The sequence below is a fragment of the Halichoerus grypus genome, chromosome 15, assembly GCF_964656455.1.
Source record: "Halichoerus grypus chromosome 15, mHalGry1.hap1.1, whole genome shotgun sequence".
In the NCBI taxonomy this organism is placed as follows: domain Eukaryota; kingdom Metazoa; phylum Chordata; class Mammalia; order Carnivora; family Phocidae; genus Halichoerus; species Halichoerus grypus.
Genome location: NC_135726.1, coordinates 51,290,962 through 51,314,717, shown reverse-complemented (window position 1 = coordinate 51,314,717; position 23,756 = coordinate 51,290,962). Strand labels below are relative to the sequence as shown.

Genomic DNA, 23,756 nt, shown 5'->3' with positions numbered 1-23,756 from the left:
CTCATCTATCCCCTTTGGCTGGTTAGTTCCTTCTCATACTTCCTGTGTCTACTCAAACCTCATTTCCTCAAAGAAGGCTTTTCTGACCACTCCACACCCCCATAGTTGACAGCACGTTTCCTGTATGCAGCCCTTATGGTTTCCAGAATTTTCCCATCACAGCACTTGTCATACTTGTAACCATATAATAACATATATGTTTAAAATCTGTTCTTTGAGGACACAAACAGGGGCTGTCTTGGTCACCTTTGTGTTCCCAGGGCCTAGGACAAGGTCAGGCACACAGTAGAGGCCCCATATCTATTTGTTGAACAATGGCATAAAAGCTCCTAGCTACTGAATGCTGAGTATGAGCTAAACTCAGTTTTAAATGCTTCATGCGGGTTAATTTAAGCATCATCTACATCGTAATCTTTCTTTTTAATATTTGTTTTTACTTTTTTTTTTTTTTTTTTAAATGTAAGCTCTGTGCCCAATGTGGGGCTTGAACTCATGACTCTGAGATCAAGAGTCCGGTGCTGTACCGTCTGAGCCAGCCAGGTGCCCCTACACTGTGGATAATCTAATTGTTCCTACATTGCAGATGACAAGTTAATTTGACCGAGGTCACAGAGCTGGTAGACAGTGGAGCCAGGATTTGGACCCAGGCATTCTGGTTCCAGAGTCCACACCTTAGCCACCAAGCCACAATCCCTTTGCATTACTGCCTGATGAGGACAGTAGCTGGCTGGCAAACAGTAGGGGTTCTCTAAATGGGAGGAGTTATTTATCCCAGAGAAGTCTAGGACACAGCGGGCATTTTAGAGGTGCACGTTAGTCTAGTGCGACGAAGCCATTCCTAACTCGTGGGCTCCTAAGGGTCCTCAATTTCCTTGTTAGTTCCTTTAGACTCTATTCGCTGCTAGATGATCTGGGCAGATGCAGAAAGACCAAATCCTAATGAATGGGATCGATTATCTCGGTTCTCTTCCTTCATGTGCTGTTCTCGGTACTCTGCGATCCTCAGCTACGCCTCCTCTCCCGGGAGCCCGCCCCCGCATTGCCGTGCGCACGCGCATTGTCCCGCGCCCCAGTAGAGTGACGGGCGGGATCAGCCAATGGAGTCGTGAGAAAGGTGGAGCGGCACCACGAGGACTCCCCACGGATCCTGCGCTCTGAATATTTATGAGGGAGGCGGGTCGACGCCGCTTGTCGCCGCGGCCGGCGCCATGAAGTAAGAAGGGGTCCCGAGTTCGCTGTTCGCTAGCCGGCTTGGGGGTGGGGGTGGGGTCTGAAAGATGGGGGGACCAGTGGGCGCGCCCGGGGCCCCGGCGGGGCGAGGGGGTGCTGGAGGAGTGGGGTGAGGAGAACCGCGGGGACCCGCGGGGCGGTAACGGGAATGGCCAGCTTAGAGATGCCGAAGAGACCCGAGGCTCCCGGGGAACTGGGGGACGCCCGGGGGCGGTGGGGACGGCGCCGGCAGGTAACCGCTCTCGGCCGGACGGCAGGAGAGTGTGGGGGCTGGAGAGGGGCTGCGGGGGCGGGGGACTGACGCACCGCCCCCTGCCGCCAGGCTCAACGTGGACGGGCTGCTGGTCTACTTCCCGTACGACTACATCTACCCCGAGCAGTTCTCGTACATGCTGGAGCTCAAGCGCACGCTGGACGCCAAGGTGGGTGGGCCCGGCCCGCCGCTTCCCACCTGACAGGTGCACAGCGGCCCGCGCGTCTAAGAACGGAGATTGCTGGACCGCGAGGTGTTAGGCATGTGAGGTCCTTGGGAAGCCGGCGCTCCCAGACCTCCTGTTACCTGAAAGAATAGTTCATAACAGCAGCACCTAACGTTTATCGAAGGCTGCGCTACTTTGGAGCCGGCTCTCTGGGTTGGAATCCTAGACCCACAGCTGTGTGCCCCTGGGCGAATCCCTTAATCTCCCTGTTTCACAGTTTTCACCTCTGTAAAAGGGGCTTAGTATGATTGCCTACTCTCAGAGGTTCACGTGAAGGTTATGGGAGTTAATTCGGTAAGTAAGGCAGCAGTTTTTTTTTTTTTTAAGATTTTATTTATTTATTTGATAGAGACACAGCGAGAGAGGGAACACAAGCAGGGGGAGTGGGAGAGGGCGAAGCAGGTTTCCCGCTGAGCAGGGAGCCCCATGCGGGGCTCAATCCCAGGACCCTGAGATAATGACCTGAGTGAAGGCAGATGCTTAAGGACTGAGCCACCCAGGCGCCCCAGGGCAGCAGTTCTTAAGTGGGGATGCTTTTGACCCCCCAGAGGCAGAGTCCAGAGACATTCCTGGTTGTCATACTAGCGGAGTGGGGCTGCTAGTGGTAGGTAGAGGTCATGGGCGCTGCTAAATATCCTGCACTGCACAGGACAGACCCCCCCCCCCCCAATGTCAGTGGAGCCTAGGTTGAGAAACGGAGATGTAAGTAAGACACTTTTAGAAGGGGTGCCAGGCACAGAGTAAGTGCTGTGGAAGTGTTTGCTAAATTAAAAGAAAAAACAGGTCACTGCGTATCAGTTACTATGCTAAATATTTAACTGCCAGTTTCTCATTAGTCCTCACAGTCGTGATCTGAAGAAGTGCTTATTAGGCCCATTTTATTTATTTATTTTTTAAGTTTGTGGGTTGTTTTTTTTTTTTTTTTTTTTTTTACACATAATCTCTACAGCCAACGTGGGGCTCGATCTCACAATCCTGAGATCAAGAGTCACATGCTCTTCCGACTGAGCCAGCCAGGCGCCCTCTAGGCCCGTTTTAGAGATGATACTGAGGCCGGATGGGTGAAGGCTCTTGCCTAAGACCACTCAACAAAGAGGTGGCAAAAGTGGGGTTCAAACCCACTGCCCTTGGGGCCTAGACTTTTAACTGCTGTTGTGCTGGTATTTTCAAGATGGTGGCATTCTGGGAATGGTCCCCAGAGTTTGTGTCCCTGAAGTTCTGTCTCTCTCATCTCAACATGCAGGGTCATGGAGTCCTAGAGATGCCCTCAGGCACTGGGAAGACAGTGTCCCTGTTGGCCCTGATCATGGCATACCAGAGGGTAAGTGACCCCTGGGCCTGCGGAGGCGGGCAGAGGGAAGGGGTCCAACGGGGGCTGAGCCCATTGTCACTGGCAGGCGTATCCACTGGAAGTGACTAAACTCATCTACTGCTCGAGGACTGTGCCTGAGATTGAGAAGGTGAGCCAGGGCCAATCCTGGGGCTCCCCCAGTCCCGCAGGACTTGTTGATCCCCCTGGTGGTTGCCCTCATAGCTTTGGGGGGTGTTGGGGAAGCTGGAGAAGGGGCTGGGCCAGGTTGGGCAGGGTCTCATGCTGGAGTCCCCTCCGTCCTCGACGAGAACAGGTGATCGAAGAGCTGCGAAAGTTGCTCAACTTCTATGAGAAGCAGGAGGGTGAGAAGCTACCATTTTTGGGGCTGGCTCTGAGCTCCCGGAAGAACCTGTGTATTCATCCTGAGGTGCGTGCCCATTTCTCCCCTTGCCCCAAGCCTCAGGGTTGAGGAAACTTCCATCCGACCAGTCCTAGATCCCCAAACCAGACCTCTCAGGGAGACAGGCAGGGACCACTTGCAGACTTCCCATGCATCAGATTCTGACTTCTGATGAGGCAGCCCAAACACACCTTCTCCCTAGCCTGAGAGGTTGAAAGGCAGTTCCTGGAGTCTGGCAGGTCAGGTTTCCTGGCTTTGAAACTTAATAGTCATGTATTCTTGGATAGGTGGTTTTTACAGTGGGGCTTCAGTCTTCCTTCCTGTAAAATGAGGGTAATTAATTATTGGCTTCATACAGTTGATCCGATTGGGCAAGGCGGGGAGAGTGTGGGTGAGATGGGCAAAGGGGGTCAAAATGTACAGACTTCAGTTATAAAACAAATAGGTCACGGGGATGTAATGTGCAGCATGGTGACTATAATTAATAATACCGTATTGTCTATTTGAAAGTCACTAAGAGAGGCGCCTGGCTGGCTCAGTCTGTAGAGCATGCGATGCTTCATCTCCCGGTCATGAGTTCAAGCCCCACGTTGGGTGTAGAGCTTACTTAAAAAAAGGAGATAGAAAAGAAAAATTGTAACTGTGTGGTGATGGATATTAATTAGACTTACTGTGGTGGTCATTTTGCAGTATTTACAAGTATCAAATCATTATGTTGTACCCCTGAAACTAATAGAGTATTATAAGTCCATTGTATCTCAATCATTAAAAAAAGATTAGGCGAGATAATGTAGTGTACGGCCCTTAGCACGTACAAAATACTAAAACATTAGAAATCATCATGATATTAATATATATAATAACATATGACACGTAGAGTATTAGTTATTATTAAATTATGTTACAAAACTGTTGTTCTTGGGGCGCCTGGGTGGCTCAGTCGTTAAGCGTCTGCCTTCTGCTCAGGTCATGATCCCAGGGTCCTGGGATCGAGCCCCGCATTGGGCTCCCTCTCAGCAGAGAGTCTGTTTCTCCCTCTCCCTCTGCCCCTCCCCCCGCTTGTGTGCCCTTTCTCTCTTTCTTTCATAAATAAATAAAAATAGATTTATTAAAAAAAAAAAAGAACCTCCCCTGATTTTTAGACTGGCCAAGGTTCTGGGTGTTTTAGTGTTTGCAAAGATAAAGCAGTTATTCTTAATCTACATGCTAAAGATTATTCAAGACTTGATTTTTTTTTTTTTAAATCGAGGTAAAATTGACATATAACATTAGTTTCAGGTGTACAGTATAATGATTCGGTATTTGTATATATTGCAAAATGATCAGCATGGTAAGTCTAGTTAATATCTGTCACTTTACATAGTTACAACAATTTTTTTTCTTGTAATGAGAACTTTTAAGATCTCCATTAGGAGCTTGCAAATATGCAATATGGTATTTTGAACTAGAGTCTCCATGCTGTATGTTACATTCCTAGGACTTACTTATTTTATAACTGGAAGTTTGCACCTTTTGAACACCTTCACCCCTACCCCCTCACCTCTGGCAACCATGAATTTGTTCTTTGTGTATATATATATATATATATATTTTTTTTTTTTTTTTAAAGATTTTATTTATTTGTCAGAGCACAAGCAGGGGGAGAAGCAGGCTCCCCGCTGAGCAAGGAGCCCGGAGCCCGACACGGGACTTGATCCCAGCACTCTGGGATCATGACCTGAGCTGAAGGCAGACGCTTAACGACTGAGCCACCCAGGCGTCCCCTTTTTTTTTTCCTTTATTTAAGATTTTATTTTTTATTTTTATTTATTTATTTTTAAAGATTTTATTTATTTGACAGAGACAGACACAGCGAGAGAGGGAGCACAAGCAGGGAGAGTGGGAGAGGGAGAAGGCAGGCTTCCTGCAGAGCAGGGAGCCCAGTGTGGGGCTCGATCCCAGGACCCTGGGATCATGACCTGAGCTGAAGGCAGACGCTTAACGACTGAGCCACCCAGATGCCCCAAGATTTTATTTTTTAAATAATTTCTGTACCTGACATGGGGCTCGAACTCATAACCCCAAGATCACTGTAAGAGCCTAACAGTTGCACTGCTCTTACACACTCCCCCCCCCCCCCCCAACCATGGTTAAGTTCTCAGGTGTCTTAAAAGTTTCCCCCAGACTTCCTCATTCTCCCCCCAGACGGAACAGGACAGCCCCCTATCCCACCTAGCTGGCAGGTGTAGAGCCCCGAGTTTGAGGAATGGTTGAGCTTCTTGGCACTAAGCTGTCCCTGCCCACCCCCCACCCCACCCCCAGGTGATGCCCCTGCGCTTTGGGAAAGACGTCGACGGGAAATGCCACAGCCTCACGGCCTCGTACGTGCGGGCGCAGTACCAGCAGGACCCCAGCCTGCCCCACTGCCGCTTCTACGAGGTACCTGCCAACTGGGCTGAGGGAGGGAGGGCAAGACAGCTGCAGCAGCCAGCCTCCCTGACCCGCCGGTACCCTCTCACCCCAGGAGTTTGATGTCCATGGGCGCCAGGTGCCCCTCTCTGCTGGCATCTACAACCTGGATGACCTGAAGGCCCTGGGACGGCGCCAGGGCTGGTGCCCCTACTTCCTCGCCCGCTATTCGGTGAGGAGGCTGCTGGGGGCCGGCCTACAGCCCGCCTGCCTGCGCGTCCATCTGTCTGTCCGTTAGCTTCTATCTGCCCCTTGCCCGTGTCTGTCTCGCCTCGCCTCTGTGGGCCTGGGAGGGCGGACGCGGTGGGGTGCAGGGTGGGGGGTGGCGGGGCAGGGCGCGCTCGGGTAGGCTGGGCTAACCCTGCCCTCCTCGGCCCCCAGATCCTGCACGCCAACGTGGTGGTTTACAGCTACCACTACCTCTTGGACCCCAAGATTGCAGAGCTGGTGTCTAAGGAGCTGGCCCGCAAGGCCGTCGTGGTCTTTGACGAGGCCCACAATATCGGTGAGTCGGGGGCGCGGGCGGCCGGTGATGCTCCCGCAGCTCCAGCGGCCTGAGCCCGGCCTCCGCCCTTGTCTTCTCTAGACAACGTCTGCATCGACTCCATGAGCGTCAACATCACCCGCCGGACCCTCGACCGCTGCCAGGGCAACCTGGACACCTTACAGAAGACGGTGCTCAGGTGGGGGCTCTGCCCGCCCCACCTGGTGCCCACCCCGCCCCTGCCGTCTGGCCCCCGCCCCTTCTGCCCACCTTGCCTCCAGGGCCACCAGCCCTGTTCCCGCGCCCCCGCCCCCACGTGCCCCCCTCCCCCGCAGGATCAAGGAGACGGATGAGCAGCGGCTGCGGGAGGAGTACCGCCGCCTGGTGGAGGGGCTGCGGGAGGCCAGTGCGGCCCGGGAGACCGACGCCCACCTGGCCAACCCCGTGCTTCCCGACGAGGTGCTGCAGGGTGAGCCGTGCGTCCCCCCGCCCCCCGCTCCCCGTCCCCTGCCCGCGCCGCCGTGGTGGCTGACGCCGTCGTCCCGCAGAGGCTGTGCCCGGCTCCATCCGCACGGCCGAGCACTTCCTGGGCTTCCTGCGGCGGCTGCTGGAGTACGTCAAGTGGCGGCTGCGGGTCCAGCACGTGGTGCAGGAGAGCCCCCCTGCCTTCCTCAGCGGCCTGGCCCAGCGCGTGTGCATCCAGCGCAAGCCCCTCAGGTGAGGCCCCACGCGGCTGGGGGTGGTGTCGGGTCCCCACGGGGGCGTGGGGCAGACCCCGGGCCCTCCCCGACCTTGGCCTCCGTGGCTGGGGCCACCACGTTGCCGGTGTCGGGAGTCAGTGATCCGGGTAGGAGGATCGCGGGTGATGGCAGACCCACGGGTCGCCTCTGAGCTGCTCCTGGGTCCCTGTGCTGGGCAGGAAACTGGCAGGCGACACATGGCTTCCTCAGAGGGCTTACCTGAAGAGCGCTTGTTGGAGGGACTGCTGACACGGGTGGGCAGGGCAGAAGGGCCCACAGGGGGCCTGGGCACTTGTAAGAGCTCAGGAATTCGCACCTCAAGCCACGGTGGCACGGGAGGGAGTGGTCCTGGAGCGGGGCTCCTGACAAGACCCAGCAGGGGGGAGCTGGGGAGGGGGTAGAAATGCCGTGGATCCCCTGGACCCCCGTCTCCTCCTGCTGGTGCTTCTCTCTGTCCCCCGGAAGTCTGAGGGCAGGAACCCCCCCCCCCCAGGCAGACTGTGGGGTGGGTCAGTCTCCCCAGCACAGAGCAAGCAGAGCGTGGACCTGGGAGTGGGGTGGGGCCTTCTCTACTGTTCCTTTGCTGTTTTGGATAAGTCACGGGTCTTTTCTGAATCTCCGTTTCCTCCTCTGTTGAATGGGTAGGGGGTCATCACCTTTACTCTCTCCGGTTTCTGTGGTGGTTAAATGAGAAAGCAGTGGTAGAAGTAACTCACCCTGTCTTGAGCACCAATGATGAGCTAAGCACTTGACTTTCTGCATCTTGTGGAGTCTCAGTACGGCGTCCCTGGCCGCAGATGAGGACAGTGTGGCCTAGAGACGGCAAGCCATCGCCCAGGGTCACACAGCACCTCGCGGGGGAGTCGTGTGAAGCCAGGCCTGTAGGGCTCCGAAGGCCCTCGGGGTGGCGTCGTCTGTCCTCCTCTGTGAGGGACTCGTGAGGGCAAAGATGGGATCCGAGCCAGTCATGTTCCCTGAGTGCCTGCTCTGTGCTCTGTGACCAAGGACCCGCGTGAGATTGTGTGACCACGTGACCAGAGCGTCTGCTCGCTGGTCGGTGTGTGCAGCTGTAGGCTGTGGGGCACGGGTGACTGCAGCAGCCCCAGTCTGTCCCCGCCAAGCACCCAGTCACCCGGGAAGGCGTGTGTGCGGGCTGACGGCGCAGGGGCGTCGCTGTCCCGTTGGCGCTCCGCCGCCCCCTGACCCCGCCTGGCCTCCGCCCCAGGTTCTGTGCCGAGCGTCTCCGCTCCCTGCTATACACGCTGGAGATCTCTGACCTTGCCGACTTCTCTCCCCTCACCCTCCTGGCAAACTTCGCCACCCTCGTCAGCACCTACGCCAAGGGTAAGCTCCTGCCTCGGCCCACCCCCCACCCCCCACCCCCGGCAGCCAGAATCAGGGTCCCAGCAGAGTCCAGAGGCTTGTCTGTGGGACTGGGACATTCAGGACCCTGTAGGGCCAGGCTCAGGAGTTTGGCCTTTGTTTCGAGTGCAGGGAGGTTCCACAGATAGGTCTTGAGTTGGCCAAGCCTCGTGCTCAGATTAATATTTTCGGAGGCTCCCTCTGGCTGCAGAGTGGAGTAGGATGGGGGATGAGGCCAGAGAAGCTCTGGGGGGGCGTCGCTCACCCTGTAGGGTGTGGTAAGGAGTTGGCCCTTCTACTCCCGGGAAGCGGGGAGCCATGGGAGGTTCTGAGCAAGGGAGGGGCCGGGATCTGGGGCACGATGGGAGGAGGAGAGGGGCTGGAGAGAGAGGTGGGACCAGTGCTTGGGGTTGGGGGCGGGGAGCTGAGTGCAGTGCTCAGGTATCCAGCGTGCCAGGAAGAGGGGAAGTGGTCCTGAGGCTTCACTGGTCAGCACTCCCTCCCCTCCTCAGCGTTAAGCTGGCCAAGGGCTCAGTCTGATCCCTGGCGATTACTGCTCTGTCCCGGAAACCAGGTCAGGCCTCCTGACACCCTGCACCAGCCCAGAGGATGGAGAGGCTGTCCCCCAACCCCAGCACCTGTTAGCAGCGAGTCCCACGAGAAGCTTCCTTCTGTGTCCATCCCCCTGTCCCACCCCATCTTCCTTCTGGGACTGGCTTTCTCTTCTCCTCCCCACTTCCCCATCCACCAACACTTCACGTTCTTTTACCTGGAACATCTGTCCCAATATTCCTCAGGCCCCAACTACTTACCTCCTCCTCTTTTTCAGTTCTTGCTTCGTTAGAGATGTCCCCTCTTCCAGGAAGCCCGCCCTGACCCCTAGGCTGGGTCAAGCTCCCCTCCTTTTGGCTCCCCTGTCCCAGCCCTGTCTACTTTGAGTGGTCACTCTCTGGGGACAGGACTGTGTCCCCATCATCAGACTTTGAGCCCTGAGAGGGCAGGGCCGGAACTGTCTTGGTTCCCACTGTTTCCCCAGTACAGGGCTGGGCACAGAGGACATTTTTGTTTTTGTTTTTGTTTTTAATTAAGTGAAATTGAATATGTGAATTCATTCATTCACCTATTTTTTCAAAAAATGGGCCAGGCCTAACACTGAGGAAGTGACAGGAACACGGAGGGACCTTATTCCTGATCTCTGGAAATAACATTGCAGAGAGGAAGACAGGTAGCAAAGACTCAAACAAAATAATTCCAGAAAGGGATAGTTTTCACAAGAAACAGTGTTGCCATGTTGGAGCATGCCTGCAGTGGCCAAGGAAGGCCTGAAGCGCTGGCATTGGAGCTGAGTTCCAAATGACCAAATGGAACCAGCTGCCTGGGAAGACTTTTCAGGCTGTGGGGCCAGCAAGCGCAAAGGCCCTGGGGTGGAGTGAGCCTGGTGGTTTTTGAAAGTTAGGCAGGAGGTGGCCTGTGAGCCAGGAGGAAATGGGTCAGCGTGGCAGGGTCTCACAGATAATTTTGGACTCTGGAAGGGGCCTGGGGAGCTGTGCAGGGCTTCTGAGCAGGGCAGGGATGTGACCTGACTCAGGATTTCACAGGGTGCCTCTGGCTGCTGGGAAGGGAGCAGGGCTGGGAGCTGGAAGCCCAGGGAGGTGACTGCAATAGTCCAGGCTAGAGTTGATAGTGGGGGAGGGGGTGGGGAGAGTGGTCAGATTGCAGATAGGCTTTGGAAGCAGAGCTGACCCGCCTGATGGTTTAGATACAAGGATCATGGGGGAAGGCTCCAGGCTTGGGCTTGAGTCGCGGTGTGCGAGAGTCTGAGGAGTGACCGTTTGGTGCTCTCTGCTCATGATGCTCCCTGAGTGGGTGTCAGCCCTGGGAGAAGCGGGCAGTTGGGGTGTGCTTTGAACTCCCGATGCCTGGGTTTTAAGCTTAAGAACTGTGGCCCACCAGTCACTAATGGGGCAGGAGAGAGTGGCCGGGTGGGTGTGGCAACGACTGGTGACCAGGAGTCTCACCCGCTTGTAGGTTTCACCATCATCATCGAGCCCTTTGATGACAGGACCCCCACCATTGCCAACCCCATCCTGCACTTCAGGTGAGACCCGACCCAGTGTTGGGGGTGTGAACGGACCCCAGCGTGGTCCTCACCACCTCGTCTGCTTCCTACAGCTGCATGGACGCCTCACTGGCCATCAAACCTGTGTTCGAGCGCTTCCAGTCTGTCATCATCACATCTGGGGTGAGGACCCTTCTCCGCCCCCAGTGCCCAGCCCTCCAGTGTGGGGCTCCTGGTTGCTGCCCAGTTCTGCTAAGATCCCTCCTGCTGTCCCTGCTGCAGACCCTGTCCCCACTGGACATCTACCCCAAGATTCTGGACTTCCACCCTGTCACCCTGGCAACCTTCACCATGACGCTGGCCCGGGTCTGCCTCTGCCCCATGGTGCGTGGGAGAGGGTGGGTGCTGGGCCAGGGGAGGTGGGCCGCCTTTCCTCCCTCTGTCCCCCCCTGCTGTTGAGGCAGGAGAGTGTTACAGCCGAGGGCACACACTCTGGATTCAGACAGATCGGGGCTGGATGGTACCTCTCCCTGTGGGTGTGACTCCCCAAGCCTCAGTTTCTAATCTGTGAAATGGGAATGCATCCTCCCTGACCTCCCAAGGTGGTTGAGGGGATAGTGAGAGGGCGGGTATAAAACGCTTATGTGGCCCAGGGCCTGGTGCCGGTCGGCACTCAGTCAACGTCTTGGTTAACGTGGGCTCTGCCTAGTTTGTCCTCTGGCCATGACCTTGATGATGACGACCCTTCTGCTCTGCCTCAGTCTCCTTTGTAAAACAGGCATCATAATGTGGGTCCTCCGTCCCTTATCTGAATCCCTTGGGCCAGATGTATTTTAGAATTGAGAATTTTCCAGACTAAAAAACAAAGCACATGCTGTGTGCTATGTGGCCTTCCCAGCGGGGTTGGGGCAGCTCCCGCCAGCGGAAGTCCTAGTTCAGCAGGAGCATGTTTTGGGACTTCAGACTCAGGCGGCTAAGTCAGGACTCCGGACAGACTCAGGCGAGGGCCTCCTGCCACTGTAGGAGTTGGCGCCGGAGTGAACTGTCTGGAGTTTCTTGGCCTTTGGAATTGCCCTTCACGGGTTGGGGACTGGTGACGGCCACGTCCTGCACCGTGGTCTGTGGAGTTGCTGGCGGGGGAGGGGGGCGCACCCGTGGCTGGTGGCTGCCGGGGTCGTGGTGAGACGCTTTCTCCGGGACCTGCCGGGGCCGGGAGCGCGTGCTTGCTGGTCCGCCGCGTGCAGACCCGGGCTCAGTCCTGCCACCGCCGCGGGTTTGCCGCGTGCCCTGGGGCAGGCAGCTCCCCTTCTCCGGGCCGGAGGTCGTCACCCGTGCCGTGCAGATAACAGGGGAGCCGACAGCTCAGTCCGTGACCTCATGTCTGTGAGAAGCTGAGCCCGGCACCAGCAGTGGGTGCTGCCGTTTGCTTAGCGTGACGCCTCTCGCTCTCTGCAGATCATTGGTCGTGGCAACGACCAGGTGGCCATCAGCTCCAAGTTTGAGACCCGGGAAGATATTGGTATGCTGCTCGTGGGGACGGGTGGGTCAGCGGGCTAGGCCACGCTGCAGGAAGCTGGCACGTAGCCCCGAGTCCCAGTGGGGTTACACTTGCTCCCAGTATGTGCCGCCGTGGGTTGGTGGGGGCCTGCCCCGTGTCTCCTCCCCCTGGGGACCTTCCCCACTGGATGCGTCACTACGAGGGTGAGGGGTGGCAGGAAGGATCCTGGTAATGGTGCTGTGCTCATAAAGGTGTTCACCGGGAAGTGACCCACGGCCGCTTCTGCGCTCATTGGCCAGGGCAAGTCACATGGTCACACCTAACTCCAGGGGCCGGGGGGGGGGGGGGGTGCCGTCCTCCCAGGGGCCTGGAAAGACAAGTGGAATGTGTGTGAACAGCCCTCCAGGTGGCCTCGGGGATTTCTAGGAACCGCAAGTTCAAGACGGGGCATTAGATAGGAAAGTTCTGATGGAGGGGGAGCGGGACCTGCGCACAACCTCTGACCGCCCCCCCCCCCCACCGCCCCCACCAGCGGTGATCCGGAACTATGGGAACCTCCTGCTGGAGATGTCCGCCGTGGTCCCTGACGGCATCGTGGCCTTCTTCACTAGCTACCAGTACATGGAGAGCACCGTGGCCTCCTGGTATGAGCAGGTACGCCCAGCCGCCCGCTCCCCGGGGGGGCTCCACTCTTTTCAGCCCCCGGCTCTCTTCCTCTGTGTGTTGGCTTCGTTCGTCTCGCGTTTTAAGTGGTGACATGTATTGTAGGTGACAGGACAGTGTATAAAACACATACGAACAGTTCACAGAACAAACGGTGTATACTTTAGTCCCCCCTGCCTTCCCCCCGCATCCAGGTTAAAAACTCAAGAGCCCCTGCGGGACAGTGCAGGGGTGAGGTCACAGAGTGTTCTGGAAATGGGGCTCACCGCAGCCAGGCCCTGGGGGGCCGGCAGGATGGGGGTGGGAGGGCGCCGTCGTGACCTCTCCACTTCTCGTGCATCATGGCCCAGCTCTTGGGTAGTGAAAGCAGGCGCTTCTTTAGGGTGAGATGAGAGAACTTGGCTGAGCCACACTCCAGGGAGCGGGGTGGGGGAGCCTTGTCCACTTGGTCAAGACCTTGGTCTTGTCCTCAGATGGGCGCTTTCCACACCGTGGGAAAGGTGGCTGCTGGCCACCCAAGTCCACATCCTGAGTCTTGTATGTCCTATTTAAGGAAGCTTTGTCTGCCCCAAGGTCCTGAAGATCACCACCTGTGTTTCTTCTAGAAGCCTCGTGTTAGCTTTCACATCTGGTCTGTGAGGTACCTCACATCTTTGTGTGTGGTGTAAGGTCAGGGTCGAGGTTCTTTGTCTCCCTCTGTGGAACTCCAGTTGCCGCAGCCCCATTCACTGGAAAGCACTGTTCCCCCTGAATGGTATCGGTGTGGGGGTGTTTCTGGACCCTTCATTCTGTCACACCGGTCTGTCCCTGCGTCTGTCCTTGGTTGCTGTCACAAAGCTAGTGCAGTGTCACGGAAATCTCTGGGCAGCCCCGGCCTGGCCTACATCAGCCCCTCCACTAAGCACCAGCTGGGGGGGCGGAGTGTCCCAATGGGCCATCTTGGGCCATATGCCTGCCCCACTTGCCCGAAAGATGGAGTGCGGGGATGGGTTCCGTGCCTGGAATCACAGAGCTTTCCTCCAGGAGTGAGACCGGCCCGCAACCCCCCGAGTCTCTGCTGGCCGCTGGGACCCTGGGACCGAAGGGGGTGGCCGCACAGGAATCGGGGCAGAGTTGACCGGAGCCAGGATGCCCTTAAGCCCCTTTCTGCCAACCCACAGCCTGACCTGCCTGCTGTCCTTCCCCAGGGCATTCTTGAAAACATCCAGAGGAATAAGCTCCTCTTCATTGAGACGCAAGATGGGGCCGAGACCAGCGTCGCCCTGGAGAAGTACCAGGAGGTGGGCATGGGCGCAGGGGGGGGGAGGGGGATGGCCAGGAGACTGCACGCAGGGGGCCCGGAGGACGCAGCTCTGGGGGACCTAGCTCCTGTCTCGGCCTCCCCTCCCCAGGCCTGTGAGAATGGCCGTGGAGCCATCCTGCTGTCCGTGGCCCGGGGCAAAGTGTCCGAGGGAATCGACTTTGGTGAGTGGGCCAGGCTCTCCCCGTCCCCAGGTGCCTGCATGAGGCTCTGGCTGTTTCCCCCAGCCGACCCCCCCCACACACAGCCTGACCTCCCCTTCCCTCCGGCCCCCCTCCTGTGCTCGCTCCCCCAGTGCACCATTATGGGCGCGCGGTCATCATGTTCGGCGTCCCCTACGTCTACACGCAGAGCCGCATCCTCAAGGTGAGCAGCCCCGGGGGCCGCTCAGAGGGACCGGGCCTGGGCTGGCGTGCAGGAGGGGCAGGAGGGACCGCTCTGCTCTCTTCTCTTGGGCAGGCGCGGCTGGAGTACCTGCGGGACCAGTTCCAGATCCGAGAGAACGACTTTCTCACCTTCGACGCCATGCGCCATGCGGCCCAGTGCGTGGGCCGGGCCATCCGGGGCAAGACGGACTACGGCCTCATGGTCTTTGCCGATAAGGTGCAGGGGCCTCTGCCTACCAGGCTGTCCTCCTTTTCTAGATGGGGAAGGAGGCCTGGGCTCCCCCCTGCACTGGGGGCCTGATGTCTTCCCTCTCTCCCTCGCCCTCCTGCTGAAAGCGGTTTGCCCGGGCAGACAAGCGCGGGAAACTGCCCCGCTGGATCCAGGAGCACCTCACTGACGCCAACCTCAACCTGACCGTGGATGAGGGAGTCCAGGTTGCCAAGTACTTCCTGAGGCAGATGGCTCAGCCATTCCACCGGGTGAGCTGGAGGGGGCCTGGCCTGCCCTCAACACAGGTGTGTGTGTGTGTGTGTGTGTGTGCACGCCCACAGGCCGGGGCTGGGGGCCCAGGGGCGCGGCCAGCGCCCTCCTCCATCTGGGAAAGCAGCTGGCTTCCCTCTCCCTCCTCAGGCCTGGCTTCTGCTTCCAGGGGGATGTTCCCCCTTAGATGGGTGTTTCTAGATTCAAACATCCTGCCCCTTGACCCCCGCTGTCCCGGGGGGGGGGGGGGGGGGCTGTGGGGAGGCGCTCCAGTCGTCTGGCCCACGCCGGAGCTGACTCCTCTCCCCCCTCCAGGAGGACCAGCTGGGCCTGTCCCTGCTCAGCCGGGAGCAGCTGGAATCGGAGGAGACGCTGCGGAGGATAGAGCAGATTGCCCAGCAGCTGTAGCTCACGGTGTGGACAGGGCCGGAGCAGCGCGTGCAGCGACTCCGGGGGCTCACCTGGCCCTGGGGCCCAGCGGATGGGAGGTGGCCTCAGGTCCTTACAGGAAACCTCAGGCAGACATTCCTGGCTTCCAGATCTACAGCCTTTAATCAGAGGAGAAGAACGGGGAGCCCCATACCGTGGGTGCCCCCAAGAGGTGGGGAGATGAAAGGCCACCCCTTCCCCATTCTTCCTGAGAAGCTGCAGCCACGCAGTCCTGTCACCTTCAGCGGGGGCCCAGGTCCTGGGTGTTGGTGCTGAGGGTCCGCGAGACCTCGCTCGGGTGCTGACTGGGGAACTGCGGACAGGCGCAGGGGAGGGGTGGGCAAGGGGCAGGACCCGGCCCTGCTCCGGGCTTGTCCCTCCCCCGGCCCTTCTGTTCTTGGGTCCGTTCCCACACCAGCCTGTCCCTCCCCACCCCTCCCTCTGGGCCTGCCAGCGTGCCCCCCAGCCCCTCTCACCTGGGGCCCAGCAGCCTTTGGAACATCCACGTCTAGCATGTTGAGCGACAGGGCTCTCTTCATCCTGTGAAGAGAGGGTGGCAGGGTGAGTCCCCCGAGTGTCTGCCTCCCACTCCGGGCAAGACCTGCCTGACACTGGATGTGACTGTACGGGTAGGAGAGGGGAACCGTGGAAGGTTCTGGAACAGGACAGGGAGTGGGGTGGGTTGCAGAAGCTGCAGCGGTGGGGCTCTTTCCTGCTTGGATCAGACACTCACCCGGCTGCCCCTGCCACCCCCTCGCCTCGGAGACGGGAGACCAGCTTCTCACTTCCACGCCTTAGCGACTCCCGGATCTTGGAGAAGGAGCTGCTCCGACGAAGGGTCTGGGGAGGGCGCCCAGGACACCAGTCAGTCCCCCCCTTCTCCTCCAGTCCCCGCCCCAGGAGCCGGAGCGAAGCCCATCCTCCCTCCTCACCTGTTCTGCGTCACCAGCTGTGCCTGTGTTGGGGGCTCCTAGGAACAGAGGGGACAGTGCAGTGGGGACATGGAGCAGTCACCTGGGGGGCAAGGGCGGGGCCGGGGGCTCACCCAGAGGGGCAGGCAGGTCCTCGCGGCTCAGGATCTCTCGGTACAGCTCTTCTGCTTGCTGGTACTTGTTCTGTTTCAGGTAGGCCGAGGCCTGCGGGGAGGGTGGGTGATCGTGGCTCAGCTCTGGAGCGCCCCCGGCGCATCTTCCCCTCCCCCCCACCTCGTGACCTAGGGCAGGTGACTGGTTCCTGCTCCACCCTGGGCTAGTGACACCACCTTTGTGCCTCAGTTTCCTTATTTGCAAAATGGGACGAAAGGAGCACCTACCTCTTAGGGTCCTTTAAGAAATGGATGGTCCTTTCCCTTAAGGACTAAGAAGGGGGTCTAGAGCTCAATAAACATCTGACACTGTCATCCGGCCCCACCAACTTGTGTGTTTCCTGTGGCTTCCATGTCCTCTATGTGCCTAGTGATCTCATGAGTCCGGGCCCAGCTCAGAGGCCAAGTCTTAGAGGGCCCTTGCTCCAGGGGCTCACTTGAGCCAGTGGGTGTGTCTCCTGGGGGACCCCTGGCGGTCGGCCCCAGGGCCGAGTTGTACCTGTGCCCCGCAGCGCCCTCACCAGGTTGTTCTTGGTCTTGGCCACGTTTGGGTCGTTGGGCCCTCCCAGGGCCTCATAAATGCTCAGGGCTCGGGCATAGTGCTGCTCCACCTCCTCGAACTTTCCCTGGTTCTGGCAGAGCAAGGCCAGGTTGTTGAGCTGCTTGGCCACGTCCGGGTGGTCGCTGCCCAGGACCTAGGGGTTGAGGGGGATGGGTGTGATACTGGTAGCCGCAAGGGGGGTCATGAGGAAAGGTTCATAGGATCAGTGGGGAGTTAGGAGATTGGAGGCCAGAGGGTAGAAGTTGCACAAACAGGCTTAATCAGGTCAAGGTGGTCATATGGGATTGGAAGGTCAGGACTGGGCTGGGAGGCATGTGAAGTGATGTAGAAGGACGATTAGAGTCAAGATCAGATGGAGTTCATTAAAGGTCAAGCATAGTGGGGTCATGAGATTATCTAGGCTCAAACTGGGGGCTCACAAGAGCAGATGGGAAGGACATCATAGGATCAGGGTTACAAGGCACGAGCCACTGAATTGAGCGCATCAGGATCAAGGGGGAAGGGCCCGTGGACCAGGGACTCCGCGGGGGGGGCAGCGGGGGCAGTACCTTCTCCCGGATCTCCAGGGCTCGCTGGCACAGGGGCTCCGCCTCCCGGTACCGCCCCCGCTTCCCATAGAGCACCGCCAGGTTGTTGAGGGTGGCGGCCACCTGCAGGGTAGGGGAGGCAGGTCAGGGTGTGTGTGTGGGGGGGGCAGGGCCCCACAGCCCTCACTCCTGGGCCCCCACTCACCGCAGGGTGCTCAGGGCCTAGCGTCTGCTCCCGGATCTGCAGGGCATCGTGGAGAAGGTCTGTGGCCTCCTTGTACTTGTTCTGGTCCCTGTGAGGTGGCCCAGGGACGGAGGGGGATCAGCCACGCTGGGCTGTCACCCCTCCGCGGTCCCCTGTGGGTGTCTCCACTACCTTCCAAGTCGAGCACAGGCTCCCTCTGCTGGCAAGCCTCTGCCCGCCCCGGTCTCTTCCCCACGTTCTCTGACGACTCCTCGCCTGGGTCACAGTGGCTTCCCCCGGCCCCCACCCATCCAGGCGCCCCATGCTGGCAGAGCAGGACCCCAGCTCCCCCACCCCCGACGACGGGTCCAGGGCCGGCTGCGGTCTCACCGGTACACCAGCGCCAGGATGTTGAGCATGGTGGCCACGTCGGGGTGGCAGTGGCCTGAGCTCCGCTCCAGGTCCTCCAGGGCCTGGCGGCACAGTGGTACGGCAACCTCGTAGCGGCCCTGGCCCGCGTACTGGATCACAAGGTTGTGCAGGGTCCGAAGGCGGGCGGGGATCTCGTAGCCCCCCTGCTGCGCCGCGGCAGCCCCCACTTCCTCGGGGCCTGCGGGCGGCAGCCGGGCATCAGGGCGCCGCCGGCCTCCTGGCCTTCCCACCCCGTAAAAGGGGACACCTCCCCCAGGACTACAGCTGCCCCACGGGCGCCTGGGGTGACGGGCCCCGCACCGGGCCTCTGAGATCGGGATCGCAGGCATCTAGCTGGTCCGTGGGACCTGAACACAGGGTCTGCCTGGCCGGCGGCGCGGCGGCCACCATGCCTGGTTTCACGGCTTCCGGCCTCGGCTGTCACCCGCCCTGACCCAGCCCCTTGGCCTCGTGCTCCCCCTCCCCTGCGCGGACACCCACCTCAGGGTCTCACGGTCCCTCCCCAGCCTCAGCCTCTCGTCCTCCGGGGCTAAGCGGCCCCACAACTGCAGGATCCCCGACACCCACCTTTCCTTTCTTCCTCCTCACTGGGGAACAGGGAGGCCAGGCTGTCTCGGCGAGGGGGGGATTCAGGCTGCTGCGGAGGGCAGGAAAGTGGGGGGTCAAGAGGGCTGGGAGTTTGCTTTAGAGACCGGGGTCCTGGATCTCAGGGTTTGAGGGAGGCAGTGGTCAGGAGCCTCGGCGGGGGGGTGTTCCTGAGGGCTTGGGGAAGATCTGGGGGCTTTGTGGAAGCCGGCGGGGGGGGGGGCGCTTCTGTGGACATTCTAGTGGGTCTGGAGGTTGTGGAACTCTGTGAGGGGTCCAGAGCTCTGGAGGGAGGGTCTAGGGCAAGGCGGGGGGCTCCCGGGGGGGTACAGGTCTGTGGGGTGTCTAAGGAGCATGGGCGCCCAGCACCCGGCCCAGCCCGGCAGCACCTGGCTCTCCGCGGGTGGGTCATACTGCCGCAGCTGCCCCAGGAACTCCAGGTGGCTCTTCTCCTCCTCCAGTTGGGCCACGGCCGCCTCACTGGCCCGGAGCCGCCGCTGCGTCTCCCCCAGCTCCTCCCGCAGCCATGAGTTTTCCTGGGCCAGCCGCCGGGCCTGCGCTCGCAGCCGCTGCTTCTCGGCCTCCAGCGAGCCCACGTGCGCCGACAGGGCGAGCAGCACCTGCGTGGGCCTGGGGGTCAGGGGCCCGGCCCCGAGCACCCCCACTCCGCCCAGGGTCCCCCGCTTCCATGGTACTCAAGGTTGTGCAGGGGCTCCCAGGGCCATACCCAGATCCTGTTCGGGGACCCTTCTGATCTCACCCAGCCACACAAATTACATGTAGGGACACTTCATTTTCTACCCACGTGACCCCAAAGTCTCCCCAGGACCCAGAGTTCTATAGATGGATGCCATTTGGTTCAGGGGCCCCTGCACCACACCAGGACCCCCTAATGCTGCCCAGGAATCCCGTTTCCGGCCTAGCGCCTCTCCTCCCCAGGCCTGGCTCCCCTAGGCCTCCCCTACTCCAGCCTTGCCCCCCACCCCCACCACATACCTGTCTCCCTCATCCCCGGGCCTCCTCCCCGCTCTGGCCTCACCCCCATAGCTGGAGAGCTGGTCCCCTCATACCTGGGCCTCACCCAGTCCCAGCTCGATGGCCTCCAGCGCGTGGCTCACCACCTGCTGCTTTTCTTCCAGCAGCTCCAAGCCGGCCACCAGGCCCTGTCCCGCCAGGGCCTCAGCCAGGTGCCTGGCCAGGCCATGGTGCTCGGCCCGCAGGGCCTCCAACCCCTGCACCACTTGTCGGGTCTGCCGCACCAGCTCCTCGGGGCTCAGGCGCTCTGGGCCCAGCCCCACGCTCCCAGGGGCTGCCACCTGCACTGACATTGCTGCTCCTGGGGGGGGAGGGGGGGGTTGGGGAATCGTCAGCCCGTATGCCATTCGGGCCCAGCAGGACCCTTCCCGACTGTCTCCCTGTCCAGCCATCCCAGCTGGCCCTCTGTCCCCGTGCCCTCCTCACTCTGGCTGGCTCCCTGTCCCACACCCGTCCCAGCCAGCCGGCAACTGGAAACATCCTAGTCTAGCTCTGTCCTCAGCCCCGGGCCCTGCCCCAAGGGCAAGTCCAAAACCCCACGTATAACTAACCCAAAGAGGGCAAACAGTGGTCTCGTGGCCTCTCACCTGCCCTCAGCTCACCTGGCCAGCCCCGTCCACCCCAAGGGCCCCAGATCCCCGGGCCCAGAACACCTCCCAGCCGTGTGACCTGGACTGGAGGCCCCCGCCTCTGCCGGGCGCTTGGGGCGGGGCGTGTGGAGGCGGTAGCCTCTCCGTGAGCTCATTCTTAGGGTGTTTTGTTGGGAACCAGTCAGACCACTGGGGGTGGGGTGGGGCGGGAGGACAGGGCCAAGGGGCTGGGGCGCCGGAAGCAGAGGAGCCCTCTAGGTTTGGGGGGATCAGAACGGGGGGGGGGCTCATGTGTCAGCTCCCAGGACCTGAGGAGCTGACAGACCCAAGGAAACAGGGGCTCCACCCTCCACTGCAGACAGGCTCAGCCAGCCCAAGGCATGTTGGGACACACGTGTGGCAGCCACAGCCCAGGGATGTCTCACTAGCCATGTGACAACTCAGAGTCTGAGGCCTCGATGCTAATGGGTGGGGGTCCCAACAATGTGGTTGTCTGTGGGTGACAAAGTCAATGACAGCTCGTGGTGCCCCTGGAGCCCTTACACACACACCACACACACACACACACAGTCCGCTCCCAGAAATAGACCCCAACACACGCACACCCTCCCTTCTTACGCAACGCGACACACGCATTCTCCTCTCAGAAATCGAAGACATGCTTTCTTCTTTCAAATACAGTGCAATATATACATACTTTCTCAGAAACACACCCGCTCATACACACGCTCCCCTCTCAGAAATACAACTCGACGTACACACACTCCTTTCTTAAAAATAGAACGTGATAAACATTCTCCTCTCAGAAACACGACATACTCTGGACACGCTCTGTCTCCTCTAAAAAATAAAACTGAATACAGTCCCACACATCCGCATTTTCCTTTCAAAAAACCTAATACAGGGGCGCCTGGGTGGCTCAGTCGTTAAGCGTCTGCCTCCGGCTCAGGTCATGATCCCGGGGTCCTGGGATCGAGCCCCGCATCGGGCTCCCTGCTCCGCGGTGCGTCTGCTTCTCCCTCTACTCTTCCCCCGGCTCGTTCTTGCTCTCTCTCTCAAATAAAATCTTAAAAAAAAAACTAAAGGCGCCTGGGTGGCTCAGTTGGTTAAGCGACTGCCTTCGGCTCAGGTCATGATCCTGGAGTCCCTGAATCGAGTCCCGCATCAGGCTCCCTGCTCAGCAGGGAATCTGCTTCTCCCTCTGACCCTCCCCCCTCTCATGTGCTCTCTCTCATTCTCTCTCTCTCAAATAAATAAATAAAATCTTAAAAAAAAAAACAAAAAACAAAAAACTAACACACTAACTCGGGCACACACACACATATACTCTTTAGAAATAACACACGTAGGGGCGCCTGGGTGGCTCAGTCATTAAGCGTCTGCCTTCTGCTCAGATCATGATCCAGGGGTCCTGGGATCGAGCCCTGCATCGGGCTCCCTGCTCTGCGAGAAGCCTGCTTCTCCCTCTCCCACTCTCCCTGCTTGTGTTCCCTCTCTCACTGTGTCTCTGTCAAATAAATACATAAAATCTTAAAAAAAAAAAAAAAAAAGAAAGAAATAACACATGTACGCTCTCCTCTTGGAAAGACAACCCCACACACAGGTCTATTTTCCTCTCAGGAATAAAAGCCAACACACACACACAGAAGCTCTGTCCACCCCCCACCCCCCGCCGTGAAAAGATAACCAAATCACTCACATTCAGCCTGTCTCCTTGCACTTACCCCCACGACACACCCCTCTCCCACACTCACACGGTCCTGCAAGCAGCTAACTCTCCATCACGTGCCTCCTCCAGGCACGTGTGCACACGCACACACACTCACTCCTAGGAGTCACTGCGGACCCGTCACCTCCTTCCCCACTTCCTCCAACACCTCGCCGGGCCAGCCAGGGATTCACACACCTGCCCGCAGCACGCACGCAGACACACAGAGCTCCAAATGTGGGCGTATCAGTGGTTCCTGAACACAGACTCAGCCGTCCTGTCCCAGGGGGGTGCCCACGACCGGCACAAGCAGCGGTGGAGACAGATCCCACGGTTTCTGCGTGTACCCTCTAGTCCACCATAAGCAGCCCAGTGGTTTGGGTACCTCCGCACGTGCTCACGATCATATACCCTGAGACACACAGTAGGGAAGGCACATAAGCCATGGATTTTATATTCTGCAGGCTCTCACTTGCCATCAATCTCTACGTATATGTGGGGCATTGGCCAAGCCCTCTCGCTATACGTATGTGTGTGCATATCACACCGTACTCAGAGTCACACACAAGCCCCACAAAGTCAGGTTCACACAAGTTCACGGAGAGTCATTCTGACAGCTCCAACCATTTTTCACACGATTTTGCCCACACTCAGTCCCGCGAACAACAACTCCCTTTCACGCACGCACAACCGCACAGCTGACGGCGTTAATCACAGGCACGCGCTGGCCATCCATGCGGCTCCCCGCACCTTACAGGCAGACAGACTGCCCAGCCCCGCAAGCTCTGGGTCACGCACCTAATCCTACAAACAGTTCACCTCCCTCCCCCGCCCCCAGCCCCCACCCCCCGCATTAGACTCACAGTCAGAGGTCGCCCACGTGTTCCTATCTCCACAACAGCCCCACATCATTCCCACAGTCCCTCGGCGCCCGCGCAGGGTTCCACGGACCGTCCGTCTGCCTTTCTCACCGGTACCCACCGCCTGAGGCCATCGCTCGCACACCTGAGCCTCTTACACCATCAGACACACCTGAGACACCATCACACACACCTGGGCTTCCTACACCGTCTCTCACACGCACCAGCTCCACTCCCACACCAGCAGGCAGGAGGCCCCCACCACGGCCAGCCCCCTAAACCACACACCTTGCCCCTGGCGGGCGGGCCCAGTCCCGCGCACCCGGGCTTCCCCAGCCAGGCCGTCACAAGGGCCCCCTCCCTCCCCCCAGGCCCCGCCCCGTCTTCGCTCCTGTTTACCTGCGCCCTGGGCGGGGGGGGCGCCCCAGCTGGGCCTCCGGACCCGCGGGGGGGAGCCCCAGGGCGGGGCAGGGGGCTCCCAGGGGCCCCAAGGCCCGTCCCCGTCGCCAAGCCAGCGGGCCCAAGGGTGCGCCGGGCCCAGCCCTCCCCCTCCGCCCCCGCCCCATCCTCGCGGTCCCCGGGACTCCCGCCCGGCACTCGGGGGGCCCACCTGAGCGCGGGCGGCTCCGGGACCCGCTCCGCCGCGATGCGCCCGGCCGCGTCCAGCACACCGCGCACGCCCCGCAGCTCCCAGCTGAGCCCCGGGTGTCGGGCCGCTGGCGGCTCCTCCGAGGGGCGGGGCGGCCGGGAGCCCCGCCCCCGCAGGTGAGGCCGACCCCGCCCACCGCCCGGCTCCACTGGAGCCCAGCGGCCCCGGCCCTGAGGCAGTAGCAGAATCGGCGCCGACGAACCCGTGGCCTCTCGGGCCCGGGGAATCCGAGGACGATTCCAGCGCGCTGGAGTCTGGAAAGCCGGCTT

At 59.6% G+C, this 23,756-nt stretch overlaps 2 protein-coding genes across 10 annotated transcripts; one reads left to right on the top strand and one right to left on the bottom strand.

Moving 5' to 3' along the window:
* The first annotated feature begins 1,065 nt into the window (after positions 1–1,065).
* Positions 1,066–16,670, top strand: ERCC2 (ERCC excision repair 2, TFIIH core complex helicase subunit). 4 transcript variants are annotated; one of them, XM_036091531.2, is made up of 23 exons: positions 1,066–1,213; positions 1,553–1,652; positions 2,953–3,030; positions 3,107–3,169; positions 3,335–3,448; positions 5,723–5,839; positions 5,925–6,041; positions 6,251–6,374; positions 6,456–6,552; positions 6,689–6,822; positions 6,902–7,070; positions 8,319–8,437; positions 10,484–10,553; positions 10,628–10,697; positions 10,797–10,898; positions 11,970–12,033; positions 12,545–12,666; positions 13,863–13,955; positions 14,067–14,139; positions 14,271–14,341; positions 14,435–14,578; positions 14,698–14,841; positions 15,158–16,670. In XM_036091531.2, exons 1-23 carry the CDS (start codon positions 1,209–1,211, stop codon positions 15,248–15,250), a joined length of 2,283 nt encoding a protein of 760 aa, XP_035947424.1. In that variant the 5' UTR covers positions 1,066–1,208; the 3' UTR covers positions 15,251–16,670. The 4 variants fall into 4 exon arrangements, with proteins under 4 accessions (XP_035947424.1, XP_077919486.1, XP_077919485.1 ...); XM_078063360.1 differs by having other exon boundaries at positions 13,863–14,139; positions 15,158–15,256; positions 15,287–16,670; XM_078063359.1 differs by having other exon boundaries at positions 13,863–14,139.
* Positions 15,372–23,576, bottom strand: KLC3 (kinesin light chain 3). 6 transcript variants are annotated; one of them, XM_078063362.1, is made up of 13 exons: positions 23,449–23,576; positions 19,716–19,981; positions 19,035–19,265; positions 18,628–18,697; positions 18,019–18,238; positions 17,650–17,737; positions 17,466–17,567; positions 16,877–17,050; positions 16,317–16,407; positions 16,204–16,241; positions 16,005–16,111; positions 15,748–15,811; positions 15,372–15,584 (listed from the first exon to the last, which is right to left on the bottom strand). In XM_078063362.1, exons 2-13 carry the CDS (start codon positions 19,971–19,973, stop codon positions 15,513–15,515), a joined length of 1,515 nt encoding a protein of 504 aa, XP_077919488.1. In that variant the 5' UTR covers positions 19,974–19,981; positions 23,449–23,576; the 3' UTR covers positions 15,372–15,512. The 6 variants fall into 6 exon arrangements, with proteins under 6 accessions (XP_077919488.1, XP_077919493.1, XP_077919492.1 ...); XM_078063367.1 differs by having other exon boundaries at positions 18,628–18,694; XM_078063366.1 differs by lacking the exon at positions 23,449–23,576 and adding an exon at positions 22,842–23,050.
* Positions 23,577–23,756: the final 180 nt, after the last annotated feature.